This window comes from Pan paniscus, chromosome 13 (genome assembly GCF_029289425.2).
Source record: "Pan paniscus chromosome 13, NHGRI_mPanPan1-v2.0_pri, whole genome shotgun sequence".
Lineage (NCBI taxonomy): Eukaryota > Metazoa > Chordata > Mammalia > Primates > Hominidae > Pan > Pan paniscus.
In genome coordinates, this window is record NC_073262.2 from 80,214,183 (window position 1) to 80,236,151 (window position 21,969).

The following is a 21,969-nucleotide window of genomic DNA, read 5'->3' on the forward strand; positions in this document are numbered from 1 at the left end:
CTTGTTCCTGAGAAAACAAATATAACTACTTGTGTATAAGCACACATTCCTATTTTGTGTGTGCCTGTGTGGAGACCAAGGGGTTGACTAAGATGAAATACTCAATATTTGATTCCTTTAAAATAGACTATGCAGGTATTATGAAGAAATCTTAAAATATTCCTTATATTTCCATAAGGAACTCATTGTTGTCAAGAAAAGTGCTTTTAGCGCTTTATGTACTCTAGGAGCACAGAATAAAGCTTTCATTTGAGTTTTAGGTACAGAAGCTTTCACTCAAATGGCAAAATATGGGGTCATTGTGAAGTCATTTTCTTTTTAGAATCAAGAAGCAAAGCAGGGTACTTTGAATGTGAGTTTTAAAGATATATATCCTGAAAATAAGGACAACAAGTGCCAGGGGAGTTAGGAATGCCCTGTCTTCCCAGGCCTCAGCACCAGACTTCTTGACTCTGTGTGGTTCATAAGACTTTGTTGTTGCCAGCAGCAATCTGAATCTGGGTGGGTTCCTCTCTGAGAGCCAGGGTAAGGAAGGGGACAAATGGCATGGTTCACCTTCATTTCTTAGTGGTGTGAACAGTCAGGATTTCCTTATACATTACTAAGCAGGAAATCCCAAATGCCCAGCAGCAAGGGGTTAAAAACCATTCTGAAAAGCTTTTTATGTTCTGAAAAGTTAAATTACACATACATGAAAACCACAAACACATAGCACCTGGGTAAATAAACTGTGGCCAAATAAAGACCAGGCTATTTGCAAAAGGGAATCTGGAAAACATTTGTTTTTGGGTGGTTAACATTAGTTACACTTTATGCTTTTTTTTCCCCCCTAAAGAAAATAGTGTGGTTTAGAAGAAACAGGAAAAAAAAAAGAATTTTAATATGGCCATTGAAAACAAGATTTCAGTTCATTTACTTTCCAAATCTTAAGGGGCTACCAAGATTGACAGGGGCACAAAGCTACTGCAGCAACACTTTTAGTACAGAAGTTGTCAAACAAAGAACATTTCCCAGACATTGAATGTGCTATGGGATGCAGTGAAGAGGTCACTAAACATTGCTTGTCCTCCACATGTGAGACTAAAGCATCAGTGGTAAATGATAGCAGCTCAGATAATTAAGATTTAAAATGCCATAAATTCAAAACCATTGAACTTCACAATAAGCCAAATTTCCTGGTATAATACAATTTGAGCACTCAGGAGGTCATGCTACAGAGGAATTATGCTGAGCATGTTTCTTATCAGTACTTATGTGGCTAAGTGGTTCCTTTTCCTTGAAGGAAAAAATCATCTCATTATGGCAGAGGTTCCCTATCATTCAGAAGAAAGCTACTAGGTTGAGCTATGAGAAACTGCTAGTTTTGTACATCAAAAACTGTCAAAATCAACAACTGCATATGATTCAGTCTAATACACTTGATTTTTCTAAGCCAGGTCAAGTTAGGATTGACAGTTACTTTTTGTGGGAAGAGAGGAGTGAGGAGTGGGAAATCAAATAGTAAGGCTCTTGTAAGGTTCAGAAAATAAAATGCCTGATCAGAATGCATGTGGTTCCCAGTGGGAACTCCAAATAACTCTTGGGAGTTGCGGACATGAAATGAACATTACAACTTAGAATTGACCTTTTTGGTCAGACCTGGTGGCTGAGATTTTTCCTTATTCAAGAGGCTACAACATGGAAACACTGTACAGCCAGCATATCCTAAATTGCAAACACAAAGGTAGGAATTAAGAACTGAGAACTGGACCCAGTGATTTGCGCCAGTAGTCCCAGCTACTTGGGAAGCTGAAGTGGGAGTATGCTTAAGCCTAGGAGCTGGATACTAGCCTGGGCAACAAACATAACAAAACCTGTGTCTCTTAAACAAACCCCTGAGTTCTCAGGATAGCTCTGTTATTTCTCACAGAGATAGATATTTAAAAAGTTATCATGGAAAATAGTAACAGTGTATCTTGTTCATATATTTAAATTATTAAAGGGAACAAAAGAAAACCAGGGAAATTTGTTCTTTGATAATCGTTCATTGTCTCTACATTATAGCACCATAATTTTGTTAAGGCAACAAAATTTGTTACTGACTTTTGCACGTTAAAACCACTTATAACCTAAGGAATTTTGGTTAGGTAAAGAATTATATCCATATTAATAAACACTGCCAAAATATCCTAAAGTCTATATAAAAAGTATGCATTACAAATTAATGAGTGTAAATTGTGAGACTACTCTCACACAATCCCTGAAATGATTAAAGACTACTCTTAACTATTACTGAAATAGTGCTTGGTCCCTGAATGATGTAATCCTTGTGCAAAGACCCCTCAAGATACGTCAAAGCACAAAAGATAACAGAGGAAAGGAAACAAACGTATTACAACTTCTGATATAAACATTCCTCATAAGTTTGGAATTTTTCATAATTCCTGGGGTAAAAGTTCTTAGAATATGTCACTTTCTGGGAAATTTAACAGCAAAAGTTTTAGCTACTTTTTTTTTTTTTATAATGCATAAGTGTACAAAGTTCAACATGTAACAGATATAAAGATGCCAAAGGGTAAATAAAGCAATGCAAATTTACATAACAAAGCCATTTGATAAATGCCACTATCAGCTATTACTATATATTCCATCCTATAATCTCATAAATCAAAGCTTTTAACTGCCTAGACTCATATGTGACTGTATTCTTTCCAACATGCATTCTTTCTTCTTCCAGGGGTTGTTCAATAACAGCAGGTATGTTTCTGCCATGAAGTTCACAGTGTTCTAGAAACTGGACACATTCTTGAATAACACTATCACGAAGCATGATTGTGTGTTTTGACATGTTTTCTAACAAGGACAGGAAGCATCTTTTGGCATAATACCAGGTGTCTGTTCCCAGCTTTTTGTTGTAAGGTTCCAAGCTTTTGATAACTCGAGAAATACCAAAGTCATAATTTCCTTTGGCACAATAAAGAGTTCCTATCACCAAATTCACAATGCAGAGATGGTACATTTTCTTATCTGGGTCATCATAAGAGAGCTGCTCTTCCTCCTTTTCAATCTTCCTCATCAACTCCTCTGCTTCTTCATTTTGACTTGTCATAATATAGGAAACACAGAGATTAGCCAGTACAATAGCACTGACATTCAGGATGTTATCATAATGCTTCTTGACTATGGGTTCATAGAAACCAATGGCTTCTTTGTATTTGTTTTCCTGCATGAACAGAACATGAGCCACATTCAACTTCCACACATCATGGTCGTTACAGAATTCCACAGATTTGCGGAAGATCTTTTCCACCATTGGATAATTTTCAAGATTCCAGTAGATTTTTGCCTGAGCCATCAACACAGGAATATATTTCTCCATGGTTTCATCATATTCATTCACTGCCTTTTTGATAGCTTCATCATCTCTATTGTGTCTTGCTTCCTGTACTTGTATGGCAAGTTTCCGGAGGACCTCAGTCAGCATCCCTGCTAGCCCATCAAGCTTAATGAAAGCCTCTTCAGGAGCTGTCTGGCAAGTGATCACAGCGTCCAAGAAGTCATAGAGATAGGGTGTGAGGAACTTATAAATCAAATGGGCATTTTCTGCCAGGACATCTGCTGCCAGGTCAAAATACTCATATTTACAGTAGAGCAGCAACAGGTTGCCAAAAGTCTCTGGAGGAAAGGGATTCTGTTGGAGCAAAAACTGTAGCTTTTCAAACCCTTCTGTAGGCCTGGCATCCATGTTCATTAGTGCCTGGTTGTGTAGGGTCACAGGGTCCAACTCTTCCTCTGCCCTGGGTGGCATGTCAGTGAGGGCTTCTTGAGCTGCCTCATAGTTTCTCAGTTGGTATTCTATAGCTGCCTTAAGGTTGAAGGCTTCCACCAGAGCAGTCTGATGGAGGACTAAGGTGTTGCCAACACTGCGAACATCAATGCCCTCAGTGGTCATGCCCACACCTAGCTCAGGGTGCTGGCGGATGCCACGCTCAATAATCTCAGCGATATGCTTCAGTGCTGAAGCATACTGTCGGCTGCTGTAATAGGCCAAAGCCAGGTTGTAGGAAAGGTCAGGCTGGTAGCCTGAGGCCTGCAGGGCGGCAAAAAACTTGGAGCATGCAGCTTCATACTGTCCCTCCTTGTAGAGCAAACAACCCAGGTTGATCTGGCCATCGGTCTCATTCTCGCCCCCACTTTCCTCTCCCCCTTCCCTACTCGGCAGCTGCTCTACCAGGCTCCTGGACCCTGGCAGATCGCCCTCGCTGTACTTGATAGCAGCTTGCAGGCGGAGGACCCGGCCGTGGTAGGCGGGGTTATCCAGGAGAAGGAAGGCGACCCGGGTGGCCTCCGGATAAAGGCAGGCCTTGTACAGGGCCTGGGCCTGGTACAGGCGGTACTGCTCCAGTTCCGGGTGCAGCTGGCCCAGCTGCTCATAGCACTCGGCCGCCAGCGCGAACTCCTGCAGGCGGTAGTAGCAGTAGCCTAGCAGCGACAGGCCGGCGCGGCTCCTAGGGCTCCGCTGCAGTTCTCGGCCCAGCAGCTGCACCGCCTCGGCGTAGCGTGCATTGCGGATGAGGCGGTACACGACCGCGGTGAACTCCCCGTCGGGGATCTGCGCGCCGCTCAGGCCAGCCATAACCACCACGGCTGTTATGGGTGCGGTTACTACGGCAACAGAGCAACCGGAAGCGGAAGACTGCCGGTTTCCTTGTCGCAAGAAATCTGTTAGGAATAAAAAGGGACCATTCTCGTCAGTCTCTCAATTTCAGCTTGATCTTCAAATACTCTGGACTGCGGAGTGGCGGCATTCAGGAGGGGAAAGACTACTCCTCCGGGCCGTTCAGAGACTGAATCTACTCGTCCCGGCATGCACCGTTCCAGTGGTTCCGCGGCGCGGGTCGTAGCCGCGCTGCATGCTGGGAGACGTAGTCCCGGCTGTACCTACCGAACCGGCGGCCCGTGGGGGTGCAGGGTAACTCTCCTTCCCTGCCTCCTAAAGATGAGGGGCGCTCACTGTGTCTGTTATGGCACCGTGGTCTCTGGCGCAGCGGAGGAAGGTTTCCGGCCCCATGTTCCTGGCGATTTTGAGCCTTGTACACGGTGTGGTCGATAATAATGCTGGCTTTTGGTTTAGTTTTAGTAAAAGAACCGGGATGGCAAAAGGCGAGTTATCTCTTGGAATTACCCTGGAATTAGAGCACGTTCTTTTTTGCACTACCCCGAGGGCACAGTTTGTAAGAACGGAATAGAGCGGCGAGCAGGAATCCTTAATTTGGTGGTTTCCAGAGGTTAATGAGGAAAAAGGACTGTGAATCTTGATTGGTACTGGGAGAGTTTCGGTTTTAGGTCAAAGTATCTCCCGCTCTTTTTTCCCGTAACAACTAATATTACTGAGTATATATTGGCGTTTACCCTTGGCCATCCCCATTGCGCTGGAGTTCCAACTTTCACTACTAGGTAGAAACGTTGGAGAAATGCATGACTTCAGTCTTTTCCAAGAGGGGAAAATCCAAGACATTAAAATGTGCTCCTTTCCCTATGCATTTTTACTCTTCTCTCTTAACTACTAAATTAGCCAGTGATGTGTGGGTGTGTGAGAGACAAACATGCTCAGTTTGTACTTTTCAGCCTTCTAGGGATTTTGGATATTGAACTGATAAATATGGATTTTCTTCTGTTAAAATAAGAAAAGATTGCCTACACTTTAATTTTTTTTTTTCCAGATTCTTAGTTTGAAGATTTCTATGCAGGTTTGCTAGACTGTACAAGATATCATTCTGGGTTTTCTTTCATTCTTTGTTATATATTTGGAATAGATGCTGTAGATTCCATGTTATTATCCTGGGGCTATTTTTGTATAATTTTTTTTCGGTTTATTAGTGGCCATGATGGGGCTGTGAAAAACTAGGGGCTTAATTATTCCATAAAATTATATCTAATCACCAATTTAAAAAATACCGCTAGATAAACTGACCTGGAGACCATAGACTTTAAGGGAGAATAAATACAATTTTTCAATCAAGAATTAGGGACATAGACAAGATAGCAAAATATGAATTTGGCTTATCCCAGTGAGGTACTTGTAAATAGTGTAGTTTTCAAGGTAACAATAATAGTTGTAATTCATTAACATCTATCATATGGTGGCCTGGGACAGAGCATTGTCTTTTGTAGTCTTCCATGATGTCCATTGGCCTCACTACCACCCATGATAAACAGTCCAAGTCAGAGCATGTCTTTGCTGTATAATTAAATACTTCAATGCAGGTACCTTACTGCCTCTTCAACAGTATTGCTGTTCATAAATCTTTTCTACATATAAATTTTGGAGCCAACACCAACCATATTGCATCACATTCTATTAGACCACCTATATATATTATTTCTAATCATAATAACAACCCTGTATTCTGCATATTACTGATGAAGAACATGTGAATCAGAAAGATTAGGTAACTTGCCTGAGATGACACAGCTAGATAAGCAGCAGCTGAATCATGAAATTCCAAAGCTAAGTTCAGTAGGTAATAGTCACTGATGAATTAACTCTATCTATCATGTATGGGCCCAGTTATAGGGGAATATTAGTGTCTTGCTTTTTTTATATTGTTATTTTCCTGTTAAAGCAACCAGCCACCTTGGGTTGTCCAGTGGAAATTTGAACTTCTTGGCCTAAGTCGTAACTGTGAGCAAGTATTAGAAAGTGATTAGTTGGGAGTGGTCACCTGTTATACCTAAAAAGGAACTTCAGTAGGCATCTGAATGCTATACCATAAAGCAGCTGACTTCACGTACTCATGTATTCTTCTCTCTTGCTGAGAAGTTTGCCACAGTTCTGTCCTTCTAGATGAGAACAGACAAGAAACCTCCTACTGCATCAATACCAAGAAAGGGACAAAGTGCACTCATTTTAGAGAGGTTGAGTGTAGCTCTGGACCATGCAAGAACACCAGGGAAAGCAGTTGAGGAAGGCTTCGGTAACCCTATTTCAAGGCTTCTTTCTCCCCAATCTCAGCTACAGCCTTATCCAGTTTTCAACCCAGAAGTGTTTGTAGATTGAAAGATGCTGGCTAGTGCTGCTCAATATTCAAGGAGTAGGGGGTGTTCTGCTTACTGCCTGCCTGATTGACACTTGTCCCTTGGAAACAATATCCAAAAGGCTTAATATTTAAAAATTCTGGCTCATGCCTGTAATCCCAGAGCTTTGGGAGGCCAAGGTGGAAGGATTGCTTGAGGCCAGGGGTTCAAGACCAGCCTGAGTAACATAGGAAGACCCCATCTCTACCGAAAAAAAAAAAAAATGCCAAGCGTGGTGGTACGTACCTATAGTCCCTGCTACTCGGGGTGCTGAAGCAGGAGAATTGCTTGAGCCCAAAAGTTTAAGGTTGTGGTGAGCTGTGATCCTACCACTGCACTCCAGCCTGTATAATAGAATGAGACCCTGACTCTAAAAAAAAAAAAATAATAAAATTCTTATATATTGAGCTGTTACCTTGGGTAATAATAAATTAAGGTAAGAAGACAGAACATGGAAATGAGAAATTGTCTTTCCTATCTTTCAGCTTTATCTCTATTTTGCAGAGTTGTATTTGCATCATGAAAGCATTCACCTTCAAATGGCTTCTTGAAAATGTATGAAAAGTAAAAGGACTATTTTCTTCTCCAAATTTCTGGGATCCCTACAGGAATCAGTTGGGGTTCTCCTCTTTTTGTTGGTACCTGTGAGCGTGGCAGCTGGAGTGGGCAGGAGGGAGGCCATTCTGTGTCTCTTCCTCCTTATTTCACGTGATGCTGCTCCTTAGGCCTGGCTTGAAAAAAGCAGGACTTTCGGCTTAGACAGCTGGAGGGCAGGGTCATTTTCAAAATGAAATGAATGCACAGATCACACTGTGAAATTGGCATGACCATCACTGCTGCTGTGATAGACCGACCTTTATTTGGTTTCATATAGGCATATGGGGAGTAGATCAGCTTTTTGGGTGGTAGAGGAGGGAAAGGAGACCCTTTAATTAATGATAGAAACTCTGGAAAGCAATAAACAGGGTGGAATATCATAAAGTATCTTTTTTGTTTACAACAAAATCTTGAAAAGCTGGAACATATATCAAAAAGTAAGTCTATAATACCACTCCCAGCAGTAAGAAAGCATTTGGTGTTTACAATAAAATGATTTAGTGCCTTATCGAAGGGAATTTAGCTTTCAGGAAATGGTTTAGGACTCACAGTGGATTTTGCTGAATAAGCAGAGGCATGTTCACCATGTGGAAGAATTCCATTTAGGCAAAATGTATAGGAGCAAAAAGCATGATGTTTGGTTCCTAACACTTTTGTGTTTCTGCCTGCCAAAATATGAGATGATCAGATTGCATGTATATTCTATTTGGCAGTCTCTTTTAAAACTACTTGGAAGTGATTGTTTCATGATAATAACTACTTCTTGTTGGTAAACATTGTTTATTTATGAGTATTTCAACCACAGCTGTGGTCAGACATCTTCCTTAATAAAGTAAGACTTTCTGCAAAACCACTTTCTACTTGTTATTTCTGTCTCCCATTCATTCCAGGGCATTTTCTTTAGGCTGTCCAGTTATGGGATTAACTTTTTTCTCTGGTAGTTCCAGCTTTATTAATATTTTAAATAGTAATGTATTTTCTTCTTAAATATGCCTTGCTTTTGATCAAACAGTTTTTATTTCTGGGTTTATGGTATTGCTATGGTTTGGATGTGGTTTGTTGCCACCAAATCTCACAATTTGATTACCAGCATGGTGGTGTTGGGAGATGTTCGGGTCATGGGGCTGGATCCCTCATGAATGGCTTGGTGCCATTCCCATAGTAGTGAGAGTTATTGCTCTCATGAGACTGGATTAGTTCTCGTGGAAATGGATTAGTTCCCATAAGAGTGGGTTGTTATAAGGCAAGTTGCCCTTGGGTTTTGCCCCTTTGCACATGTCCACTTCCTCTTTGACCTTCCACCATGTTATGATGCAGCACAAACAACCCCACCAGAAGCTGAGCAGATGCTGGCACCATGCTTCTTGTACTTCTCAGCCTGCAGAACAATCAACTAAATGAACCTCTTTTCTTTATAAATTACCCAGCCTTGGGTATTTATTCAATTACAGTAACACAAAATGGACCAACACAGAAAATTGGTGCCGAAGAGTGGGATTTGCTCTGTGGATACCTGAAAATGTGAAATCTGCTTTGGAATTGTGTAATGGGCAATGGTTGAAAGAATTTGGAGGAGGAGCAGGCTAGAAAGAGACTGTATTGCAGTGAACAGAGCATTAAGGGCAGTTCTGGTGAGGGCTTAGAAAAAGACAAAAAGATGAGGGAAAGTTTGGAACTTTTTTGAGTTTGTTTAAGTAATGTGACCAAAATGCTGATAGAAATATGGATAGTAAAAGCCGTGCTGATGAGGTCTCAGATGGAAATGAAGAATGCCTCATTGAAAATTGAAGTAAAGCCCATCCTTGTTACACAGTTGCAAAGAAATTGGCTGCAGTATGTCTACTCCCTAGGGATTTATGGAAGGTAGCACTTAAGAGTGATGAACTAGTGTATCTGGTGCAAGAAATTTCTAAGCAGCAAAGCACTCAAGAAGTGATGTGGTTACTTTTAATAGCTTATGCTCAGTTATGGCACCACAAAGTAATAATCTAAATGCAAAATTTATAATTAAAAGGGAAGCAGAATGTAAACACTTGAAAAATGTGCAGCCCAACCATGTGAAATGAAAGAGTGTTTTCAGGAGAATAATTCAAGGGTACAGTCAAGAGACTACTTGCTAAAAAGATTAGTATGCATATAAGGGAGTCAAGTACTGTGCATCAGGATATTGGGGAAAAGGCCCAGAGGCCTAAGAGGGCAGAATTGTTTTGAGGGACAAGCCTGGGTGTTTTCTGTGAAATTGCTGCCCACGGCCACTTCACACTGCTGCTCTTGCATCCTGGTGACTTAAGCAGCTCCAGGTGTTACTTGTGCTGCCACTCCAGAGATCCCAAGCTGTAAGCTTTGGCATCATCCACATCCAAATGGTGCTAATTTTGTAGGCATGCAGAATACAAGAGTGGTGGAGGCATGGCAGCTCCCACCTAGATTTCAGAAGATGTATCAGAAAGCCTGGAGCCTGGGGAGACTTGTCAAAGGGGCAGAGCCACTGTAGAGAACCTCTACTAAAGCAATGCTGAGCAGAAATGTATGACCAAAGCAGCCATAAAGAGTCCCTACCAAGGAAGTAGGAATCGAGGGAATAGGGCTACCTTTGGAACCCCAAGATTGTAGAGCCATTGACAAAGTGCAATGTCTGCCTGGAAAAGCTATGGGCATTTGACTTCAACTGTGAGAACAGCCATGTGTGCTACACCCAGTGAAGCAAGTGGGACAGGGCTGCCCAAGGCTCTGGGAACCCACCCCTCACATCAGTGTGCCCAGGAGATGGCACATGGTGTGAAAGATTATGCAGGAGCCTTAAGATTTAATGTCTGCCCTGCTGGGTTTCAGACTGGCATGGGGTCTGTCATTCCTTTCTTTTGGCCTATATCTCCCTTTTCAAGTGGGGATGTTTACCAAATGTCTGTCCCACCATTGCATCTTGAAAATAAATAACTTATTTTTAATTTTACAGGCTTACAGCTGGAAGGAACTTGCTATGAGTCTTAGATGAGACTTTGGACTTTTGTTGCTGGAGCAAGTTAAGACTTTTGGGACTACTGGAATGGAATGATTGTATTTTGTATATGAGAAGCACATGATTTTTTTGAGGCTAGAGGCAGAATGCTACATTTGCATATGTCATCCCCATCAAAACTCATGTTGAAATGTTATTTTCAGTGCCGCAGTATAGGGAAATGGAGCCTAGGGGAGCTGTTTGGGTCAAGGGAATGGATCCATTATGAATGACTTGGTGCTGTTCTCGCAGTAGTGAGCTCTTGCTCTCATGAGACTGGATTATTCTCGTGGAAATGGATTAGTTCCCATGAGAGTGGGTTGTTATAAAGCAAGATGCTCTTGGGTTTTGCCCCTTTGCACATGTCTGCTTCCCCTTTGACCTTCTGCCATGTTATGATGCAGCACAAAAGCCCTCACCAGAAGCCAAGCTGATGCTGGCACCGTGCTTCTTGTACTTCCCAGCCTGCAGAACCATGAGCTAAATAAACCTTTCTTATAAATTATCCAGTCTGATGTATTATGCTATAGCAACACAAAATGGACGAAGACGGGTGTTATTATCCAAATTAATTTATTAGGCAGAACACAATCACATGATTTATACAAAGGAATTAGCAGAGAAGACACAGTTTTCGGTACTACCATTGAAAAATTTGTTCCTCAGAGTTGGAGTGTGCTGTGGGATACACTAATGGGGATGTTACGCAGATTATTTTAGCATGTTTTACTGCTTTCACTTCTAAGAGGTAAGCGACATTGAAGTATCATGTCTTTCCTCCAGACTGGAACCTTTCATGGTCAGAGATATCCTGTTAATGCCTGTTTTTATTTCTGCAATAAAGCCATGAAAGTAATAAATTGGATGGGAAGGATCTTTGAGGCCAATGGTCAAAATATAAGATTTCCAAAAGAAAAATGTCATCAGCCTGTAGGAACACATGTTCTGGCTTGCAAAGCCTTCAAACTATTTTTTCCATGGCATCAGACAACCTTTGATGGCCAGCCATCCAGTTGTCTGAAATGACACAAATTTTCATTAGACTGTTACGTAAGATTTTATAGGCCTGGTCAGATTTATCTTTAAGTCCTGAGCAGTGGCAATATGCAAAATTGTCCTATTGCATTATGCTTTAAATTTTCTTGCTAAGATTAATGCAGTGTATACAATTAGCTTTCCTTAGACCACACCAGCCTTATGAATAAGAACTGGATGACAATTGCCATGGTATTTGAGCAGCAACCTAACTACTGCACTTGTTTTTTGAGGCTTTTTCTGTGGAGAGTTATGGAACACATTTCCTGGGTGTGTTAGACCATTCTTGCTCTCATGGCTAAAGTGGGAGCAAGGGAGAGAGGGAAGAAATGCCACATGCTTTTAAACAACCAGATCTTGCAGGAACTCAGAGTGGGAACTCACTCATCACCAAGGGGATGGCACTAAGCCGTTCATGACGGATCCACCCCATGATCCAAACGCCTCTCACCAAGCTCACCTCCAACACTGGGGATTATATTTTCACATGAGATTTGGAGGGGACAAACATTCAAACCATATCACTGGGTCTGTGCTGGTGGACTAAGAGACCAACCTAGAAAACAAGCCTGGCCTTTAAGCCTCCTGCTGTCTTACTCCCCACATTCAATGACTCAAGTTCTAACAATTCTGCCTGTGAACTAACTGAACTCTGTATACTTCTCTTCAGTCTCTACCACCACTGCTCTGGTTTCTGCCACCACCATCTCTCTCTTGGATATGGCAGTAAGCCTTCTTGCAGAATAAATGGTTTCCCTTCATCTCTTCCAGGAATGCTTCCAAAGATTACAAGGTACTTTATCTCCCTTCTTTGTTCAGGATTTTACTTTGGGGACCTCATTAAGCCTTTAAATGCACTTTACCATTTCTCCCACGAAATCATGGGATCGTTGTACAAAATAGACCTCCCAGTGGTTTGTCTTTCTGTGCTAGTGTTTCTGTCTCAGGTGTGGAGTGCTGTTGCTCTCACCCCAGTGACTCTTGCAGCCTGAGTGTATAGGAATGTCTTAGGACTGAGACTTCAAATGATTTTGGAAGAAATAGTTTCTATAAATGGTATTAGAAGTTGAGGGTGATATAGAGAACTTAAATTGATTTAGTGACTTTCTTTCTTTCTTTTTTTTTTTAGATGGAGTCTCACTGTATCGCCCAGGCTGGAGCATAGTGGTGCGATCTCAACTCACTACAACCTCCACCTCCTGGGTTCGAGCAATTCTCGTGCCTCAGCCTCCCTAGTAGCTGGGATTACAGGCATGTGCCACCACGCCCGACTAATTTTTGTATGTTTAGTAGAGATGGGGTTTCACCATATTGACCAAGTTGGTCTCAAACTCCTGACCTCAAGTGATCTGCCCGCCTTGGCCTCCCAGAATGCTGGGATTATAGATTTGAGCCACCATGCCCAGCTGTGACTTTCTTCTAGTGAAGAATTTAATAACGTTATTTTGCTTTATAAGCACATCAAGTACTTTTCTTACCTCTGGATCTCTATGCCATTGGAGGACTTTTTAGAGATGGTGGTACAGTTTGGCTGTGTCCCCACCCAAATCTCATCTCGAATTCTAATCCTGATAATCCCCACGTGTCATGGGAGGGACCTGGTGGGAGGTAATTGAATCATAGGGGCAATTTCCCCCATGCTGTTCTCAAGATAGTGAGTTCTCACTAGCTCTGATGGTTTTATAAGTGTCCGCATTTCCTCTGCTGCATTCATTCTCCCTCCTCTGCCCTATGGAGAAGTGTCTTCCACCATACTTATAAGAATCCTGGGCTGGGTGCGGTGGTTCAAGCCTGTAATCCTAGCACTTTGGGAGGCCAAGGCAGGTGGATCACAAGGTCAGGAGTTCGAGACCATCCTGGCCAACATGGTGAAACCCCGTCTCTACTAAAAATACAAAAAAATTAGCCAGGCATGGTGGCGGGCACCTGTAGTCCCAGCTACTCGGGAGGCTGAGGCAGGAGAATGGCATGATCCCGGGAGGTGGAGCTTGCAGTGAGCTGAGATGGCGCCACTGCACTCCAGCCTGGGGGACAAAGCCAGACTCCGTCTCAAAAAAAAAGAATCCTGAGGCCTCCCCAGCCATGCAGCGCTTTGAGTCAATTAAACTTCTTTCCTTTATAAATTACCCAGTCTCAGGTATTTCTTCATAGCAGCATGGGAACAAACTAATACAGTTTTGTCTTTCTCTGGCCTCAGCAAATGAAACCATGAAGACCTTTCATTCCATCTGTAAAGAACCTATAAAAACAAAAAAACAAAGAAATAAACAAAAAATTGATCAAGACATGAAAATGTCCTCAGGTAGCAGAGTGTGTTTCAAGATGCCATTTCAATATAAAATCATCTGAAGTGAGATCCCTGTTCTGCCATCAACAACAGTGTAGCCATGAAAAAGTTCTTAACCTCATTGAAACACAGTTTTCTTATTGGTAAAACAGGAACAAAAAAGTCTGTGTAAATTTATTACAAGAGTTCAAGACAATACAAAGCATCTGGCCTAGAGCAGATATGTAATACATTTGAACTATTAGTTTTACATAAATGGAGCTATTGTGGTTCCTTGGGATTCTTATTAGACTATTTTAGGCTTAAACGACTGTGGACCAAAATTATTAAGTTAAACATCTGCCATCCAGGAGTAGATGTTCTCCTTCCACTTGATGTTACATTCCTAAGAATGTCTGATAAGACCAGGCGCGGTGGCTCATGCCTGTAATCCCAGCACTTTGGGAGGCCGAGGCCGGCAGATCACGAGGTCAAGAGATCTAGACCATCTTGGCCAACCAACATGGTGAAACCCCGTCTCTACTAAAAATATAAAAATTAGCTGGGTGTAGTGGCACATGCCTGTAGTCCCAGCTACTCGGGAGGCTGAGGCAGGAGAATTGCTTGAACCCAGGAGGCAGAGGTTGCAGTGAGCCGAGATCGTGCCACTGCACTCCAGCCGGGGCGACAGAACGAGACTCCGTCTCAAAAAAAAAAAAAAAAAAATGTCTGATAAACTCTAGAATGTGGAAGCGCAAATATCTGGCAGAAAGTAGTGTGTTTATTAAACCTGCTTCTCTCTAAGAAATCAAAGTTTCAAGTTAAATAGTTTATTTTGTTCATTAAACAAATTAGTAAGTAATTACTCCACTCAAGGCATCATGAAGGATCCAGAACTTTCAAGAAATTTACAGCCCAGAGGAGATACTACAGCTACATTAAAAAAAATCGTAATCCAGGCAATGTGGACAGTGCCTTAAAAATGATACAACATGACACAGAGGTTCAGTGTTATAGTAAAAACAAACCCTGGTTTGGCTGGAGCAGCAGTTTGCAACCGTATCAGATACGTTGCCCCTCCTTTTAAAACAAATATTTTCTAAGGCCCTCTTTACTATTTTGAAATGAAATTCATATGTAATATATAATATTTACACATATAATTTCTTCTTTTTCTTTTTTAAATCTCAGGTGCATAAACTGATTAATCATAATCTTTAGTCGTTGACACACTTTCATTATTGATCCATGCATAGCTCTCTCCTAGTCTTCTCTTTGTTTAGTTTTAATAATGTAATAATCAGCAGTGAAGCCATCACCCATCATAAAAGACAAGACCTTTACTATGACCTACATTTGACTCTGGAGATACCTCCCAAACCATCCTCCATCTCTTTTATCCTAGGTAACCATCACCCTAAATCTATTGTTTTCATTGTCTTGCTTCCCTTTTTACATCGTTTCATTGTATCTATATGGATTTCTTGGACATATTTTTATTTTAGTTGTTTTAGCTTTATGAAAAGGGTTCACATGGCATATACCCTTTTAATGTTATTCATCCATATTATCGCATATGTCATTGTGGAGATTCACTGGTTTCAACAACCATATTACATACCATTGTGTGAATTTGGCATGGTTTACTTGCCCACTCTCCTGTTGATGGGCATTTTGATTGTTTCTGAGTTTTTGCTGTTTTGAAAAGTACAACTATGGACATTTTTATATATGCCTCTTTGTGTACACATCCAAGAGTTTTTCTTATATATATACCCAGAAGTGGAATTGTGTCAGTAGACTATTTGAATGTTTAATGTTATCACATAAAGCCAAACTGGTTTCCACAATTGTTGCCCTAATTTACCTTCCCACTCACAGTGTATAAAATATTCTGTAAATATACATCCTCTTTAACATCTGCTATTGTCATAATTTTTGTTTATTGGCCATATAGACTCTCTTTTGTAAAGATCTTGTTGTCTTTTGCTCACTTCTCTGTTGGATTGTTAGTGCTTTTCTTATTGATTTGTAAGAGTTCTTTATATAGTCATTATACTAGTTCTTTATCAGTTATGTGAATTGCAAACATCTGGTTTGTAACTTTTCACTTATATTTAGGGTAAAGTAGTTAATTTTATTAATCTTTTATAGTAAATAATTTTTATGTATTGTTTTAAAAACCTTTTAATCTAAATTATATTCTTTTTTTACAGTTTTGTTTCTGCATTTAAATTTTTAACCCATCTGGACTTGAGTTTTCTATATGATATGAGGTTGAGATTCATTTTAATTTTTTTCCAAATAACCTTTTTTTTCTCAGCTCCATTTATTGAACAGTCTTTTAGTCTACCTCAATTTAACATACGACCTCTGTCAAATACAAAGTTCCCTATAAGCATAGGTCTGTTTCTAGGCTCTCTCTTCTATTCCACTGATAAATTTTATCAAATTCTGGACCAATGCCACATTGTCTTAATCTCCATAGGCCCATCATAAATCCTAATATCTGGTGGGGTGGATACCATCTCTGTACTTTCCTTTTTCAGAGGTAAATTGTTGTGCCAATTCTTGGTTCTTACTTTTCGTTACATGGCTAATTTTAAAAATCAACATAATGCCCCTACTATAATATGAATAATAAAAGGAAAATGATTTACAGTAAAATAGTATGTAGTTTAATGTATATAATGCTAGGTCATGACAGCAGCAGAAAAACATCTCCACAAATATTCAAAATGCCCCCTAAGAGTAGTGCAGCTCCCATTGAGAACTGTCAGCATAGAGAACCAAGGGACACTGTAGAGAAGATAGCATTATCACTTGAGCCTTAAAGGCTGGGTGGAATTTGTAGGAAGTTCATCCTGATGAAGTTGTAAAAAAAATTTTTTTTTTTTTTGGTAGACAGAGTTTCACTCTTGTTGCCTAGCTTGGAGTGCAGTGGCGCAATCTCAGGTCACTGCAATCTCTGCCTCCTGGGTTCAAGTGATTCTCCTGCCTCTGCTGAGTAGCTGGGATTACAAGTGTCCGCCACCACACTTGGCTAATTTTTTATATTTTTAGTAGAGGTGGGATTTCACCATGTTGGGCTGGCTGGTCTCGAACTCCTGACCTCAGGTGATCCGCCTGCCTTGGCCTCCCAAAGTGCTGAGATTACAGGCCTGAGCCACTGTGCCCATCACTTTTTTTAAGGTTTTTGTTTGTGGGGAGCTGGTGCAGACCAAGGCGTGTTAATACCTATATCACAACCCCTTAGACTAGTGTAGTGAACTGCACACACAGCTCACCCACCTGCTTTCTTTTGAGCAAATCATCTAGAGACTAAATGAAGTTCTGAGAACATAAACCAATAAACCAAAGCTATAAATCCAGCTTTAATAAAAATGAAACAGGTTTTCTACATTCACTTTAAGCTGTAACTTTATTAAGTACCTTTACATTGTATTTTATTAAGCATGTTTGTAATAACTTTTTTTTTCAATTGACAAGTATTTCCTATTGTTTCATTTTGCCTCTGTGAACAGCTTAGATCTTTTAAAAAATAAAATTTGGACATTTTAAAAGCATGGTTGTGATTGCTTGAAAAAGCCAGCTAGTAGGAAAGTGGGGAAAGGGCCCCAACTTCATTATATGATGACTAGGCCGGCCTAGTGGAGAATTTTATTCTTTCTTAGGTGGTAGTCCCCAGGCTGCCCTTCACTCTGTTGACTCCATGGGTAGGGGCTGGGAGGAAGGGAGCTATTCATTTGTCCATCTAGTAATCAGTTTCTCTATAAATCTAAATGTCTAACTACAATTCCCTTTAGATAGAATAGCAAGATAAAATAGCTAGTTTTTTAGACAATCAGTAAGACAAGAGTGTTAGGACCTTCTTGAAGGTCTCAAAGCTATTTCTGATGTTGGAGGAGGATGTTCACATTACATGTTTCATAGTGTAAAAAACCACGTCACTCATGTAAGTGTGTAAAAGGCTTTGAGCCTGATTCTAAATACAGTACCTCTGAAAATTTGCAATATTATTTAAAACAGATATTTTCTGTACCCAAGTCATGCTCTCCTATGATATTTAAATTAAGATTTTTTTATTGCTAACATATTCCAGCATTCCTCCACCATAGAGTTGCCAGATTTTGCAAATAAAACTACAGGACATCAGTATAAGTAGAATATGTATATTTTGTATACTTATTTGTATACATCAGTATAAGCAGAATAAGTATATAAGTATATTAAAAAATCATTTGTTGTTTATCCAAAGTCCAAATTTAATTGGGCATGCTGGATTTTATCTGGAAACCCTACCCCACCCCAATATTTCATACTCAGATTTCTCACTTCTACCGAACTCTTGATTTCTCATGAATCTCACTTTTCATGGCATATCCCCTCTTTAGTCATTATAACTATACAAATATGAAAGTCACCCCTTTTCCTTACTTTCTCCCCAACACCATTGCCACCAGACGCTAAGTAGGAATAACACTAAGGAAGGGAGTGTATTTAAGCATAGTCACATTAAAGAACAGCCATAAAAACCCACATCTCTTATCCCAGTTACAATATAGCTACATGTAAACCAAACTTCAGTATATTTAGGTGTCTATATATGTAACACATTTTGATGTATTAAACTAATTAATAATTATATGCATTGGTTAATAATGATCTTCATTACTTGTTTTGTTTTTGTTTTTTTTTTTTGAGACGGAGTCTTGCCCTGTTGCCAGGCTGGAGTGCAGTGGCATGGTCTCAGCTCACTGCAACCTCTGACTCCCCGGTTCAAGCGATTCTCCTGCCTCAGCCTCCTAAGTAACTGGGATTACAGGCCTGCACCACCACACACAACTAATTTTTGTATTTTTAGTAGAGACAGGGTTTCACCATGTTAGCCAGGATGGTCTTGATCTCCTGACCTCATGATCCACCCACCTTGGCCTCCCAAAGTAATGGAATTACAGGTGTGAGCCACCGCGCCCCGCCCATTACTTTTAAACCTATACCTTGGCATTTTCTTTAAATGGATTTGATGATTTTGTTAAATATATTTAACTCAACTTCTTTTAATATAAGACTGATATCCATGGCAGAATAAGCAACTTTATACTGAAAAGATTAGATATTTCTGTTCTTAGAAAGTCCATATGTCTTATCCTGCACTGGAAATTTCTCACTCACTTTCTCTTCTCCTTCTGTCGTAGACTGCCCCCTCTCTTGCTGGTCCATCTCTTCTCATCACCTCTTCTCATCTCTCCTAGTTTGTCTCCATCCCTGGGCCCCCTCTTCCTCCAGCACTGCTCTTAGAAACTCAAAAATTCTTCTCACTTTATAAACCTTCTTATCTCATCCAGCTCAGGCCCTAAGGATTATCTTATTATAGCCAAAGTGGCTTATCAAAATGTTTTGGTAAACAAGACAAGTCTCCACCAGGTAAATTCTGCTACTAGCTCCTAAAACATGTTTACCTCCCTGCTACTGTTACCAAAGGGGAGAGAAACATGGGGATCAAAAATGCCAGTTTAACCAGGAGAATGAAGAGTGGAGCGACCCTCCGTGGTCCTTGAATTAATTTCAAGCCACTGTGGAAAGAGGGGTGAAGATCAGAAGCTGGTGGAACTACTCAAGAGAAACTTCGTTGGGCCTGGATGGAGATGCCTCAGTCAGGTAAACAGACAAGGGTCTGGGGGGAGGTGGGGGGGCAGGCAGGAGGAGGCCTTTTCCCACCTTTCCTGACTTCCTTCTGGTAGCTGGAACAGGAGAGACCTGGTTGGCACTCAGGAACAGATACTGGCATTCTTTTATTTATTTATATATTTTTTTGAGACGGAGTTTTGCTTTTGTCACCCAGGTTGGAGTGCAATGGCACGATCTTGGCTCACTGCAACCTCCACCTCCCAGGTTCAAGTGATTCTCCTGCCTCAGCCGCCCAAGTAGCTGGGATTACAGGCGAGTGCCACCACACCTGGCTAATTTTTGTATTTTTAGTAGAGACGGAGTTTCATCATGTTGGTCAGGCTGGTGTCAAACTCCTGACCTCCAGTGATCCGCCTGCCTCAGCCTCCCAAAGTGCTGGGATTACAGGCATGAGCCACTGCACCCGGCCTACTGGCATTCTTCTATCAGGCAATATCCTCTTCCAGATGAGTTGTATGCAACTGGAAGGGGAACCACTATGGAAGAAGGAGGGGGGACTGCTGTTCACAGGCTAGTTTGTGGAACACTGTGAGGCTGCCTTTTGGGCCCCCCAGGAATAGCAAGGGGAGACTCTGACAAAAGAGTCAAAAGTGACAGAAGAGAGGTCAACAGAGAGCTCACACATAGTTATTTGGTCTGTGGAGGAAACATTAATTAGCTAGACCTGGAAGGATTACTCAGTAGGCAGCCTCCTTTGAAGAAGTAGCAACTGCAATGTGAAGAGAAGTGCATCCATGTATGATTTTTTTTTAGTATTGTTTTTACTAGCTAATGCAACGTAAAGACAGTGGCTTCCTGTCAAGGAAATGGTTGCAGTGTTTCTAGTAGATGACAGATTTCTCTCCTTTGGCTTTTAAAAGATAGGTTATGAATGTTGGTAGCTCTCAAATGAGAACACTTGAGAGACTATGAGGATCAGACTAAGCCATTGGGACAGTGGCCCGGAGCTGTGTCAGTTCATTCCACCCTCATGGAATCTAGGACTTCCACCTTTTTATTGCCCTCAGAGATAGGTCTTTAAAAACACACCCCCAAAAGAAGAAAAACAAGCAAGCGAACAAATTGAACCATCAACAGTACAGAAAAAACAAAATGGAAACCAAGCCCTGCATTCATTACAGCCCGTCGGGGTGACTCCAACCCTTTAGCTTAGAACCCACCGAGGTATGTGGAGGTAAAAGCTGCCAGCTCCTGGTGGCCACATGAGAAGCAAATCCATTTGGCGGGTGGACATTTTTAAAGCCTGCCACATATGTTAGCTATTTTTATGGCAATTAAATTGTTGAGGGATCTGTGCAATAAAACCTTTCACAATAAACCATGTGGAAAATCATCTAATCCAACCCCTGGAGGTCAAAAGCCACAGCAACATGTTGCTTTATACCACGAAGAAGAATGAAGACTCTTTAGACAGCTTGCTTTTCCTCTTTTCTTTATAGACTGGTGCTCCAGATTTGGTGTGGAAGGTAAATTGTGTGAAATGGCAGCAGCAGGGCTGGGGGTGGGGGAACCTGTCTTGCCAATTTGAACCTAGGGAGTGCTCTGCCAGTGACTTCCAAAGCAGTGTCATTTCTGTGCTACCCTTTGCCACGTTGGGAAGTAGATACCCAAATTAAGGAATATAGGGAAGGGGAAGTGGAAGGAGAATAGTTACTTGATGCTTTTCGCCAGGACAGGGAAGTAAGGGACATCAGTCAAAACAGGGTTTCACTGTGAAAGGGCATGGGGTTTGGGAGGTCTGAAAGAGATATTATGATCCTATATATTGATATGCATGGAACATGCAGCTTTCAGAACACTGGGGAACCCTTTCATTTTCTCCTGAGAAAATGCAATGGTCTAAATGAAAATAAATGCTTATAAGACTTCTAGAACACATTCTTACTAATTTGTACTTTGAGGATTTAAGCATAAGTCATTTAGCTATATGAGAGTCTAGAAAGTCATTATAGTTTCAAGAAAGTCTCCAGGCCAAAAACATTTGAAGTTTCTCATTAACCTCTAAAAAATGACTAGTTCAAGTTGTTTACCTCTATTCGGAGTTCTTTCTGAAAACTTCTATCATTCAAATGTATTTATCTCCTAAATAGGCTTCTAATGAAGTCAGCATACTATTCAATGCTCTTTTCTCTTTCCTACCCAAATGTTTTAAAATTTGAGACTTAGGGCACATCTGAATAGCATGAGATGTGTGGACAGAACTGTTTAAATAGAAAGAACAGGGCTGATATTAACAATCAGAATACCCTCAGATCTCAAACGACTAAGAGACAGTGTCGCTCTCATTCTTACTCTGTGATAGTCTAAATTCTGCCTGAGGAGTGAC

The 21,969-nt window shown here is 41.0% G+C and overlaps 1 protein-coding gene across 1 annotated transcript; it reads right to left on the minus strand.

Annotated features, from left to right (window-relative positions):
• Nucleotides 1-847: 847 nt before the first annotated feature.
• Nucleotides 848-4,802, minus strand: IFT70B (intraflagellar transport 70B). Its single transcript, XM_003815527.7, has one exon. It carries the CDS (start codon nucleotides 4,613-4,615, stop codon nucleotides 2,618-2,620), a length of 1,998 nt encoding a protein of 665 aa, XP_003815575.3. The 5' UTR covers nucleotides 4,616-4,802; the 3' UTR covers nucleotides 848-2,617.
• Between the last annotated feature and the right edge of the window lie 17,167 nt (nucleotides 4,803-21,969).